The following is a 13,931-nucleotide window of genomic DNA, read 5'->3' as shown; positions in this document are numbered from 1 at the left end:
AAAAAAAAAAAAAAAATTCATTAAAGGTCAGACGCAGTGGCTCACACCTATAATCCCAGCATTTTGGGAGGCTGAGGCAGGCAAATCACTTGAGGTCAGGAGTTCGAGACCAGCCTGGCCAATATGGTGAAACCCCATCTCTACTAAAAATACAAAAATTAGCTGGGCAAGATGGTGCGCTCCTGTAATCCCAGCTACTCAGGAGGCTGAGGTAAGAAAATGGCTTGAACCTGGGAGGCGGAAGTTGCGAGCTGAGATTGTGCCACTGCACACCAGCCTGGGCAATAAAGCAAGACTCCAATTCAAAAAAAAATTTTTTTTTTCATTAAATATCCAACATTTAGGACAACCATAGGTACTGAAAAATATTCATTTAACAAATATATAATGACAGTCCTCTAGGTGTCAAGGTTACAGCTACAAGGACACAATAAGATGGTATTTTCAGGCCAGGCACCGTGGCTCAAGCCTGTAATCCCAGCACTTTGGGAGGCTGAGGTGGGCAGATCACCTGAGGTCAGGAGTTCGAGACCAGCCTGGCCAACATGGCGAAACTCCGTCTCTACTAAAAATATAAAAATTAGCCAGGAGTGGTGGCACAAGCCTGTAATCCCAGCTACTCAGGAGGCTGAGGCAGGAGAACTGCTTGGACCCGGGCGGCAGAGGTTGCAGTGAGCTGAGATGGCGCCACTGCAATCCAGCCTGGGTGACAGAGTGAGACTCCATCTCAAAAAAAGACTGCTTTTCAGCAGGGAGCAGGTATTCCCACTCAGATATTCCCTCTACAGATTCAGCTTTCCTAAATTGTCCTTGCCACATCTGGATCCTGGGGATTTTGTACCACTTAATGTTCCCAATGTAAGCGCAAAGGAAACAAGCAAAATTGGAGGTCAAGCAATTAAAATGTGTTCAGCAATAATGTATAATGGCACAAACATTATAAATGATTGCTATCCTCAGAAGGCTACAAAAAGTCTACTTTGGGAGATAAGGTGGAGCTCGATATTTATTGTGTTTATTATGTGTCAGGTGCTGTTTGAGGCCTATCTCATTTAGTATTTGACAATCCTTACAGCTCTATCAAGTATGCTTATTCATGGTTCAGCAAATTCATGCTCAAAAAGACTTCTTAGTAATCTTCCTAAAGTCACACAGTATATAGTAGAATTGAGATTCAAATCCAAGTCTGTCAGATCATAGACTTTTAACCTCCATAAATTTATTAGAAGACAATACAATGCAGTCCTATATAATCAAGGTAAAAGGAGAAGTACTAACTATAATAGGGATTCATGAAAGGCATTTATCACCAATGATTGCTGTAGGCTGAGAAAGTACCAATGAGGACTGAGATTTGGGGTTTTAAGGAAGGGACAACTGTAAAAGCTTCAATGCAAAATTAAAATTCTACCTTATTTCTGCCGGGTGTGATGGCTTATGCCCGTAATCCCAGCACTTTGGGAGGCTGAGATGGATGGATCACTTGAGGTCAGGAGTTTGAGACCAACCTGGCCAACATAGTGAAACCCCGTCTCCACTGTACAAAAATCAGCCAGGTGTGGTGGCACGTGCCTGTAATCCCAGCTACTTGGGAGGCTGAGGCAGAGGAATCACTTGAACCCGGGAGGCAGAGGTTGCAGTGAGCCGAGATCGCCCCATTGCACTCCAGCCTGGGCGACAGAGCAAAGCAGGACTCTGTCTCAAAAAACAAAACAAAAAAAATTTACCTTATTTCTTAGGAAAACCTAATATTTATTATAATGATAATTATTTGGACTATTGAGAATCGGAGAATAAAGGACAGAAGTGAGATAGAGAAATCCAGGGGTAAGCATGGTAGCAAAAGAAGAGAGCCACAGTGAGAGGGAGGGACATATAAGAACACAAGAGGAAGAAAAGCTCAATAGTTCTTAGAGAATTTACGGGAATATCACAATCAGAAAAACTAAGTATTTCATAAATACAAAGAGAGAGTTTTAAGAGTCCTTAAAAATCATCTTAAAGATGAAGAAACCAAGGCCCAAAGAGATTAAATAATTTAGACAAGGTCACACAGGGACAGAACTAGGTCTATAACTTGGATTTCCTGGTGTCTAGTCTATGGTTCATACCTTTGCATGGCATTCATTTCCCTTCTTTGAGCCTGAGTTTCATCTATAAAATTAGGCATTTGTCCTTTGTTGTTTTTAAAATTTTATTTATATTTCCAACTCTGCAAATAAAATGAGGAGTTAGGCCAATAGTTCCTAAATATCAGTCTGTAAACCAGCCATCTCAAAATCATCTGGGAAGCTTTTTTTTTTTGAGACGGAGTCTCGCTCTGTCGCCCAGGCTGGAGTGCACTGGCGTGATCTCGGCTCACTGCCTCCACCTCCCGGGTTTAGGCCATTCTCCTGCCTCAGCCTCCCGAGTAGCTAGGACTACAGGCACCCGCCACCATGCCCAGCTAATTTTTTGTATTTTTAGTACAGATGGGGTTTCACCGTGTTACCCAGGATGGTCTCAATCTCCTGACCTCGTGATCCGCCCGCCTCGGCCTCCCAAAGTGCTGGGATTACAGGCATGAGCCACCGTGACCGGCCTTTTTTTTTTTTTTTTTTTTTTTGAGACAGGGTCTTGCTCTATCACCCAGGCTGGAGTGGATCCCGGCTCACTGAAATCTCTGCCTCCCAGGCTCAAGCGATCTTCCCTCCTCAGCCGCCCCCCAACCCCACCCCCAGTAGCTGGGACTATAGGCACACGCCACCACACCCTGCTAACTTGTATTTTTCATAAAGACGGGGTTTCACCATGTTGCTCAGGCTGGTCTTGAACTCTTGACCTTAACTGATCCGCCCTCCTTGGCCTCCCAAAGTGCTGCGATTATAGGCCTGAGCCACCACACCCGGCTGATTTAGAGTCTGTTTTAATCCCTTTTTTAAGCAATGAGGTTTGAATAGTAATTTTATTTATTTTTATTTTTTTGAGACAGATCAGGAGGTCAGGAACTCAAGACCAGCCTAGGCAACATGGCAAAACCCCATCTCTACCAAAAATACTAAAATTAGCCAAGTGTGGTGGTGAGTGCCTGTAATTCCAGCTACTTGGAAGGCTGAGGCAGGAGAATCGTTTGAGCCCCTGAGGTGGAGGCTGCAGTGAGCCAAGATGATGCCACTGCACTCCAGCCTGAGCAACAGAGGAAGACTCCGTCTAAAATAAAATAAAATAAAAAATTAAATTAAATTAAATTAAAAAATAAAATAAAATAAAATAGACTCCTAAATCATGAAGTGATTGTGAGGAGTATATGATATGAAAGCACTTAGCCTAGTCTCTCATTCATAATAAGTTAATAAATGCTAGCTGGTAGTTACAGTAGTAATATAATGTGAAAAGTATGTAACATGAAAATCCACTGCTAATCTTCATTCATTCTCCCTATACAAGTGATTTTATTTTATAGTGATATGAAAAAAATAAAAATAAAAAATGAGGTAACCAAGCTAGAGAAAGGTTAAGCAATGTCCCCAGTTGGTTTTGTTGTTAAGTGGTGGAGTAGGAACCCCATGTGGACAGTTGATGCCAAGCCCATTTTTTTAGCTATTAGTCTACAGTGCCTTTAGGGGATTATGTGGGATTGGGGGAGATGGGGCTACATTATGTTTTTGCCCTGAAACTTTCAATAAAGATTTTAGACTTTCGTATACTTCTCTGTTGGTTACAGGAAAGGCCCTTTTGCTATACGTTTATCTCCAAGCACTTTTAGATATAGGCAATTCTTTCTTCTAGGTCCCAGGGAAGAAATCTCAATGATACAGGAAAGATAAAAAAAAAAGTAGACCACTAAAACTGCCCCTCTTGTGCCCCAAGCATTATTGCTATGGCAGCTTTTTTTCCTCAAAAAGCACCTAAATACCTGGAAGCACTAGCCTAGGAGTCAGGAGACTGATCAGAACCCTAGTTCTGTTGCTCTCCTTCTCTGAGATTTTTCTAAGGTCTCCTCTTCATCAAACAACTAGTTACTTCAGTTTTAATGAAAATCTGCCTATTTGGGTCACAATTTTGCTCCTTGTTAGAGACTCAAAGTATAAAATCAAAAGACAGTAGATTACCAAACCAGTGGTTCCCAAACTTAGATTTCATAGACCAATACATGTTCCACAATAAATCAGAAAGCCTAACAGAAGTTGTCAACTTTTCATTTTGCTAAGTAGGGATATCTTAAAAACACACTACCATATAATAACAATTCTTTCATAAAATAAAGGATATTTTAACATTAGAAAGTAGGAAAGACAATTTCAGAATAAAAGACAATTCTTTTAAGTTTAGGTTTATGAAAGACACACTACATTTTCTTTATCTTTTTTTTTCATTTTACAGAGAATTGATGTCTCTCAGTCTAGCACCCCTCTGTATACCCTACAATTTTGAAACCAAGGAAACCTATGGCCAAAAAGGTTAAGTCACTTGTTCAAGGCCACAGGACATTACTTAAATAATCATTATTTAATGATGCCTTATCAAGACAGATCTAAGTCACAGCTAACATGACTCTTCCCCTAGCCTCTCTTATTTAGGTCCCTGACCCCAGATCACCTTTGAGTCTTTTTTGTTCTCTGTCACAGCTGGCAGAGTAAAGTGTAAAAGAACTAGCAATAAGCCCCAAAGAGGAAACACAGGCCATGACTCCTCCCTCCCACCCCCCATCCCCCGCGAGTCTGCTCAGAGGTGGACTCCGTAACCAACCAACTTCTGCTAAAAATACACTCTGGACTTTCAGCACTATGCAATATACCTTAAAAGTGGTTTCCTGATACAGGCAGAAGCATGAGCATGAATTCAGTCTCTATAAAAAAGTCCTACACCCAAAGCTTGGGCTCTTAACTGCCAGTTACTGCAAGCTTAGAAGTTCCCCAGGAAGTAGGGCACCCCAATCTATTCCACTGCACGTTTTAACAAGCCCAAAGGTTGTAACACCACAAGCCTTCGAAGTCCATGCATTCCTATGAGTCAATGACAGCAAGGGCTATTTGGGATCCTCAGGCCCGGACAAGGGAAAAAAAAAAAAAAAACTTCACATACTAACCCATACAGCACATGCGACAAACCAGGTGGGCGTTGAACTCGTGTTCATCTTGGTAACTCGGCCACATGGCGCCCCTGTGTCTGCTGACCCCACCTAAAAGGAGGGGCTACCAAAGAACCTCCAGCTAGTGGCCTGTGCACCCTTTGCAGCTCCTCAAAAAGGGTTGCGAGGTGTAGAGAGGAGACAGCAGAACGGAGAAGTGGCTCCACCCACCACTTCCTACTGACCTCCTTCTTCCCTTGAGGTCAGAGAGGAAGCTCCTCCCTAGGGCACTTCCAAAAACTGGGTCCACGTCTCAGGCATATAGCATGCTGTTCAAAAGTAGCACCAACTCTGTGTTTCCAGACTAATAGAGCGTACAGAGGGGAGAGCTCCACATGCAAAAGTCCAGTCAAGGTATGAAGTGAGTAAACCCGAGGAGGAAGAAACTGGTCTTTGAGTTACCCTCCATTTGCAGAGCAGAAGCTTGTAATCTGGTGAATCTTAGTTGCAGGAGAGCTGGTGAGCTAAGTGGTTTACTGCCAAGTCAGGAACAGTGCATCCATTGCCCAACAACTTGCTCCTCAGGTGTGCCTCTTCTCAGGCAGAAGTACATATGAAGTGTTAACCAAATGAGAAGATCTCATGATGGGAGAGACTATAATGGAGCAAGCTCATACACTCACTGTCCACTGCGAACAGATCCCTAGATTCCAAAGACAGTTTCCCTTCCCTGCACTTACAGCTGCCCAAAGTCAGTCACTCCCCAATGATTCCACCTACTTTAGAGTAGCCCCACCTCAGCCAGCCTCGCCTCAGCCAGCCTCCCAGGTAGATTATCACAGCAGATTTTATCAGCTTCAAAAATACCGTTTGCTTGTTGCTCCATTCTTTCCCCTCACAGCCAGGAATGGCATCCCAAAGTCCCCTTCTTCTTCCCAGATCCTCCTACTCTGTCTTTACAGTCAATGCACTTAACTCAGCTGTGTCAGAAATCCTTTTATCCATCAGTAGAAGGCTGCCTGCTTGTTTGTCCAACTTGTTTTCCGAGTCTTGGCTAATTGTACCAGACACTGGAATGTTGAAGAAACACAATGAAGGGCTTTTTCATTCAGCTGGCCCAGCCCTTCTATTGGTTCTTCACAGTTCTAACCCAACCAGGGGACAGAAAAGTCCAGCCTCTGTGGGTGTCAGGACAGACACTGCAGCCCTGCCCCACACCACTCGAAAAGGCCCCGCTGCAGATAAGGGCCTAATCACTGGCCCTCTGCTCTAGCTCCCTAAATAGAACGACTTCTTCAGGCTAATGCTGCTTTCAATCCTGTTCCTGAAGGCAGGGAGGGAGGAGGGGCAGCACCTAGGAAAGCAAGTTTCCAGAGATTAGCCCAAAAGACTACAAATGAAAAAAAGTACATGCAAGCTTGCCTAGCAGACCATTCAGTTTAAATAAGCCCTATGACCTGCCTCAGTTGCTTGACAACTTCACTCCTAAGTGGGTATCCCTCCCACCTACAAACTGCTAATAATCCTGTTACTGCTTACTAATAAAGGTTCTCACAGCTGACTTTATCCCACCTAGACTAAGCTCTCAGTCACCCTGATAACCTGTGACAATTGTACTCAGTTTGTCCCTTTTATAAGACTCTTTTTAGCCTTTGAGAGGAAGGGTCCTCCTAGAATTTGCCTCGTACTGGGAAAAGGAATGCATAAGAAATAGGGAAGAGAGAAAAAAAGGAATGAACATTTCCTGACTCATATTTAGTAACCTCTTCCTTTATCAGATTTAAATTCCCTGAGTGAGACTGAGTGCAGTGGCTCACGCCTGTAATCCTAGCACTTTAGGAGGCTAAGGCGGGTAAACTGCCTGAGCTCAGGAGTTCGAGACCACCCTGGGGCCAACACGGTAAAACCCCAACTCTAACTAAAATACAAAAAAAAATTAGCTGGGCGTGGTGGCACATGCCTGTAATCCCAGCTACTTGGAAGGCTGAGGCGGGAGAATTGCTTCCCAGGAGGTGGAAGTTGCAGTGAGCCGAGATTGCGCCACTGCACTCCAGCCTGGGCCACAGAGTGAGACTCTCTCAAAAATAAAAATAAAAAACATAAATTCTCTGAGTGTAGGGACTCTTTTGTCTCCATAACCCAATCTCTACCACATTTAGAAGGCACTCAATAACCTAAGCTAAAATTAACTGAACATTTACTATAACTGTTAGTTCACAGTTAATGTGCTAAAAACTTTAAATATAATTTCATTTAATCCCAACAATTCTCCAAGAAAGGTATTATCATTTCCATTTTAGAGATAAAAATTCTAGGACTTTATTTTTTTTTTTTTTATTTTTTTTTTTTTTGAGATAGAGTCTCGCTCTGTCGCCCAGGCTGGAGTGCAGTGGCGTGATCTAGGCTCACTGCAAGCTCCGCCTCCCGGGTTCACGCCATTCTCCTGCCTCAGCCTCTCCGAGTAGCTGGGACTACAGGCGCCCGCCACCGCGCCCGGCTAATTTTTTGTATTTTTTAGTAGAGACGGGGTTTCACCGTGGTCTCGATCTCCTGATCTCGTGATCCGCCCGCCTCAGCCTCCCAAAGTGCTGGGATTACAAGCGTGAGCCACCGCGCCCGGCCAAAATTCTAGGACTTTAAAAGGTTAAATAACTTGACCAAGATTACTTGTCCATCTGTCCAGCTCCAAAGCTGTGCTTCCTGTTATACCCTGCTGTCTCTGAGAAGGACCTAAACAAGAATAAGTAAACTAAGGTATAGGAGTTGTATATGTAAGAAGGTGAAATATTCTTGGGAAGGGTAAGAAATAAAAACATTTAACTTGGCCAGGCACAGTGGCTTATGCCTGTAATGCCAGCACTTTTGGAGGCCAAAGTGGGCAGATCACTTGAGGTCAGGAGTTAGAGACCACCCTGGCCAACATGGCGAAACCCCACCTCTACTAAAAAAATACAAAAATTAGCCGGGCATGGCGGTACATGCCTGTAATTCCAGCTACCTGGAAGGCTGAGGCACAAGAATCACTTGAACTCCAGAGGCAGAGGTTGCTGTGAGCCGAGATTGCGCCACTGCACTCCAGCCGGGGCGACAGAATGACTCAAAATAAAAATAAAAAAATACTTAACTGGTTGACTAGAGATTTACGACACATCCAAAATGAGCACATGTGGCAACTTCTAGAAATAATGAATTCACAGTCTCTAAAAATCAAAATAATAATTACTGGGTGAAGATGGAGGAAAGTGAACCAAAATCTGCCATCTCCTCAATTCCCTGGCACTCAAGCAGAACCTATTTCCCCTAACGGCACTGCAGACTGAGAAAAGTAGGGTAGAGTCTTGGGGACAAGGTCAGTCTACCCACAGGAGACAGGCCTTCCCTTCAAGTTCCCAAGAGGTCCTGAGCCTCAAAAAGAGGCAAGTTCTGCTGCAATGGAGGAGAGGACTTCGATTAGGGCAGTCAGCTCTTTTTTTTTTTTTTTTTTTTTGAGACGGAGTCTCGCTCTTTCACCCAGGCTGGAGTGCAGTGGCGCGATCTCGGCTCACTGCAGGCTCCGCCCCCCCGGGGTTCACGCCATTCTCCTGCCTCAGCCTCCCATGTAGCTGGGAACTACAGGCGCCTGCCACCTCGCCCGGCTAATTTTTTGTATTTTTAGTAGAGACGGGGTTTCACCGTGTTAGCCAGGATGGTCTCGATCTCCTGACCTCGTGATCCGCCCGCCTCGGCCTCCCAAAGTGCTGGGATTACAGGCGTGAGCCACTGCGCCCGGCCACACAGTCAGCTCTTAATTATCCAGAGGAGATGGGCCAGTAGAGTCATCCAAGCCATTCCCCTTCTTTTTTTCCCAACCTTTTGTCATTTCCTGTTAAAGGTAGGAAAAAGTTTAAGTCTGGCTGCTACACGCAGATCTTGAAAAGGTGAGTGGAGGGAAGAGATTCAGGCCAGTATTTCCACATGTGGTCAGAAGTTATCTGAGAATCGACAACTACTGCCTTTCTTACAGAAACAAAGAAAACTGAAGGTATATACTTAATGTCTTTCCTAAAATGCCAAAATCACCCACTATTAAGGATATAAAAGACCCAAGTATCTTTCTAACGTATAAGACAGTGATCATAATATATCACCTACTTTTCATATACTTCTGTATTGGCTTCTGTCACATTTCTTTCTTTTGAGACGCAGTCTAGTTGCTCTGTTGCCCAGGCTAGAGTGCAGTGGCTTGATCTCGGCTCACTGCAACCTCCTTCTCTTGGGTTCAAGCAATTCTCCTGCCTCCGCTTCCCAAGTAGCTGGGATTACAGGCGCCCACCACAGCACCTGGCTAATTTTTGTATTTTTAGTAGAGACAGGGTTTTACCATCTTGGCCAGGCTGGTTTTGAACTCCTAACCTCATTATCTGCCCGCCTCAGCCTCCCAAAATGTCAGGATTACAGGCATGAGCCACCATACCCGGCATGTCACATTTCTTAATTACTAACTATAAAGACAGGCCGGGTGCCGGTGGCTCAAGCCTGTAATCCCAGCACTTTGGGAGGCCGATGTGGAGGATTGCTTGAGTCCAGGAGTTCGAGACCAGCATGGGCAACATGGAGAAACCCGGTCTCTATATATGAAAATTTGTTTAAATTTAAAAAATTAAAAAATAAGGACAATTACTGTTTCATCCCAACAGTTCACAGGAAAGTACTGTCTTCAATGTTATCTTATGTGAAAAAATTCTAATAATGATGGCAAATAATCACATATTCCTTACCACATGCAGAATGTGTTCTAAGAACTAAGTCAAGGCCGGGCATGGTGGCTCATGCATGTAATCCCAGAACTCTGGGAGGCCAAGATGGACGGATCACTTGAGGTCAGGAGTTCAGGTCCAGCCTGGCCAACATGGTAAAACCCCACCTCTACTAAAAATACAAAAATTAAACTGGGCATGGTGGCAGACACCTGTAATCCCAGCTACTCGAGAGGCTGAGGCAGGAGAATCGTTTGAACCCAGGAGGCAGAGGTTGCAGTGAGCTGAGATTACGCCACTGCACTCCAGCCTGCGCGACAAAGCAAGACTCCATCAAAAAAGGGAGCGAGGGAGGGAGGGAGGGAGGGAGGGAAGGAGAGAAGGAAGGAAGAGAGGGAAGGAAGGAGGGAGAGAGGGGAAAACACCTAAGTCAAAACAACCAAGCAGCATAATTAAACCCATTTTGCATATGAGGAAACAAAGGCCCAGATAAACTAATGTCACTCAGCCAGTAGTGGCAGAACTATGATAAAAACATAGGCAATCTGACTACAGACTCTCAACCTGCTCTCAACCACAATTCCATATGACTCCAAGAACAGGCCAGATGATTGAACTGAATCAGAATCACAGAAAGTTAGAGATCTTAGTATTTTTTCTCCTCAAACAGCCTAGAAATTTGAAGACCAGAGGAAGTAAGTGACCAGTCCAACATGTAAGCAGAAGAGCAAGAGCTTAGAGCCTAGATCTTCTGATTCCAAGTTAAGTGGTTTTTCTACTACACCGTACAAATCTTTAAGAAAAAAAAATGCAAAGGAAAGAAAAAGAACCAGGCATGGTAGAGGGTGCCTATAGTCCCAGCTACTTGGGAGGCCAAGGTGGGAGGAGGCTTGAGCCCAGGAATTCAAGTCCAGGCTGGGCAACATAGCAAAATCTCGTCTCTTTTTAAAAAAAAAAAAAGGAAAGGAATGGAAAAGACAAAGACTCTACCTTGATTAAACATTCTAATGCTTTAGATATTTGAGCAAAGATATGTTAGATATATGACCATTTATTCAAATATTTGAGTCCCTTTTATGTGCTTAACTAATTTGTAGATGACATAAATGGAGGACACACAGCTATTGCCATAAATGGAAGAATTAAAGCTCAAAGAAATCTCAAAAGGTTAGAAACCTGCACCAAATTGTACTTCATATAGTTTGGATCCAGGGATTATGGCTGTCCCTCCTAGTGGGATGTTGGAAGTGGAGAGAACTTTAAAAGATCATATTATCCAACTCCTTCACTTTACAGGTAAAGAAAACAAGATCCTAGAGAGGAAAAAAAACATAAAGCTCTTTTCCTGCTTACGCTATCACAATGTGAGATTTAATAAAACACAGGGCAACTCTGTATCATCTAATTAACCTATACTGAGCATCCTACCTTAGATCACACATTAAACTCAACCAAACCCTCTTAATAGACAAATGAACAGGGCATGGTTCCTGCTACAGTTTACAGCTAGTGCCATCTTTAATTTTTTATTTATTCAAGTTAATATTTACTGATTTTTTTTTTTTTTTTTAGATGGAGTTTCACTCTTGTTGCCCAGGCTGGAGTGGAATGGTGAGATCTCAGCTCACTGCAACCTCCTCCTCCCCAGTAGCTGGGATTACAGGTATGCGCCACTACATCCCGCTAATTTTTTATTTTTTAGTAGAGACAGGGTTTCTCCATGTTGGTCAGGCTGGTCTCGAACTCCCGACCTCAGGTGATCCGCCCGCCTCAGCCTCCCAAATCCCAGCCACACAGCTGGGATTACAGGTGTGAGCCACTGTGCACAGCCATATTTACTGACATCTGTTTTGCCTCAGACACTGGAGATACTGAGATGAGTAATAGTCTCTGTTTTCGCCTGTAATTCCAGCACTTTGGGAGGCTGAGGTGGGCAGATTACGAGGTCAAGAGTTCGAGACCAGCCTGACCAACATGATGAAACCCCGTCTCTACTAAAAATACAAAAATTAGCAAGATGTGGTGGCGTGTGCCTGTAATCCCAGCTACTCGGGAGGCTGAGGCAGGAGAATCGCTTGAACCCGGGAGGCGGGGGTTGCAGTGAGCTGAGATTGCACCACTGCACTCCAGCCTGGGCGACAGGGTGAGACTCTGTCTCAAAAAAATAAATAAATAAAAAATTAGTCAGGCGTGGTGGCAGGTGCCTGTAGTCTCAGCTACTCGGGAGGCTGAGTCATGAGAATCGCTTGAATCTGGATGGCAGAATTTGCAGTGAACCAACATCACGCCACTGCACTCCAGCCTGGGTGACAAAGCGAGACTCGGTCTCAAAAAGAAAAAAAAAAGAGTCCCTGTTTTTAATTAGTAAGGAGAGAAGGGAAAGCTAAGCAAGAGGACAATACAGGTTTGAATAAGTAGTGTTAACAGGGTGCTACTGCAGCACAGAATAGGAACTTGTATTTCAGTCAAGGAAGGCTTTCCAGAGGCAGTAACTACTTATCCTAAAGGACAAGCATCCATTAGTAGAGCTGTGAGTTTTTAAATGATGCTGGAGTCCTGAATGCTTATAAGGCCAAGATAGGAAATAAAACCAGTGAAACAGGAACGGAGTAGATTTAATTTAAAAAAAAAACAAAAAAACCCTTTTATATTTCTTTGTTTGTTTTTTTTTTTTTTTTTTTTTTTTTTTTTTTTTGAGATGGACTCTCATTCTGTTGCCCAGGCTGGAATACAGTGGTATGATCGCAGCTCACTGCAACCTCCACCTCCTGAGTTCAAGCTATTCTCCTGCCTCAGCCTCCCGAGTAGCTGGGATTACAGGCACCTGCCGTCACACCAGCTAATTTTTGTATTTTTAGTAGAGATGGGGTTTCACCATATTGACCAGGCTGATCTCGAACTCCTGACCTCAGGTGATCCACCCGCCTCAGCCTCCCAAAGTGCTGGAATCACAGGTGTGAGCCACCAGGCCCAGCCAGCATCTGGTTTATTTCTCTGTTGTGTTTTATTGCAGAGAATTAATTTTTAGACGAGATTGGGCATGTTCAGGGTGGTATGGCCGTGGACAAGAATCAATTTTTAAGAACTGATTCACACAAATAAATAGAAACAAATAATAACAGCTTCACAGTTTGCCTAATAATCTCAGGACATTATTCAAATAAATTGAGACGAGAGCCTCAAAGAATAGCACAAATATTTGTTTCAAAGCCAGTTACCTTCAGTGTTTAAAACTATGAACATTCTTTGGCCAGGCACGGTGGCTCACACCTGTAATCCCAGCACTTTGGGAGGCCGAGGCAGGCGGATCACCTGAGGTCAGGAGTTCGAGACTAGCCTGACCAACATGGAGAAACCCCATCTCTACTAAAAATACAAAATTAGCCAGCTGTGGTGGCACATGCCTATATTACCAGCTACTCGGGAGACTGAGGCAGGAGAATCACTTGAACCTGGGAGGCGGAGCTTGCGGTGAGCCGGGACTGTGCACCATTGTACTCCAGCCTGGACAACAAGAGCAAAACTCCGTCTCAAAAAAAAAAAAGAAAGAAAGGAGAGAGAGAGAGAAAGAAAGAAAACAACTATGAACATTCTTCATAATATGTAAACACAAATAGAAAAGTGAGACAAAAGAACAGAAACTTCTGGTACACACACTAAACCAGTATTACAGTATTACTACATAGAGATGAGTTAGCCACTTCACTATTGTAATAGTTCAGTTAATACCTGAGCTCATACAACTGAGCTCTGCCTGAATCATTATTATTACTATTATTAGGCACAGGACCTATGTTCTGTAGTTTGTTCTGCAATAGTGTATGTAACTCCAATTAAAAAAAAAAAAAGACTAGATCAGAAGAAACGATCTTTGTGTTTTTCATCAAGTGTACATTTATTAATAGTACAAATATATACACAGAGATGGTGGAAAAACTCTATTCTGTGATGTCCAACTGGCAAGTAATTACAGTGTACGTATTATTTTTAAAAATGCATTTTTAAATAAATGAAATGCATCTTAAAATTGCAATTATAATAAAATGGGTACAGAATCTCCTAAGTAACTCCACAGAAGATTCGGAATCCATAGTCTCCAATTGAAAAATGACATCTCTCATTTTACAGATAAAGCGAACACAGCA

General features: G+C 43.4%; 1 protein-coding gene across 15 annotated transcripts in view; it reads right to left on the bottom strand.

Moving 5' to 3' along the window:
* The window catches only part of LOC116472985 (microtubule-actin cross-linking factor 1, isoforms 1/2/3/4/5), a 404,777-nt gene that overhangs the window by 268,490 nt on the left and 122,356 nt on the right, over positions 1-13,931 (bottom strand). Inside the window, exon 1 of one of the 15 annotated variants that reach the window (XM_058441928.1) lies at positions 5,069-5,245. The exons of the other annotated variants lie outside the window; for them this stretch is intronic. Within the exon in view, the coding sequence (XP_058297911.1) occupies positions 5,069-5,135 (67 nt within the window). The 5' untranslated portion in view covers positions 5,136-5,245. Of the gene's footprint in view, positions 1-5,068; positions 5,246-13,931 lie in introns of those variants that run through there. 15 annotated transcript variants of the gene reach the window in all.

Source organism: Hylobates moloch, unplaced genomic scaffold (genome assembly GCF_009828535.3).
Source record: "Hylobates moloch isolate HMO894 unplaced genomic scaffold, HMol_V3 SCAFFOLD_8, whole genome shotgun sequence".
Taxonomy (NCBI): Eukaryota; Metazoa; Chordata; class Mammalia; order Primates; family Hylobatidae; genus Hylobates; species Hylobates moloch.
This window is presented reverse-complemented; position numbering and strand designations above follow the sequence as displayed.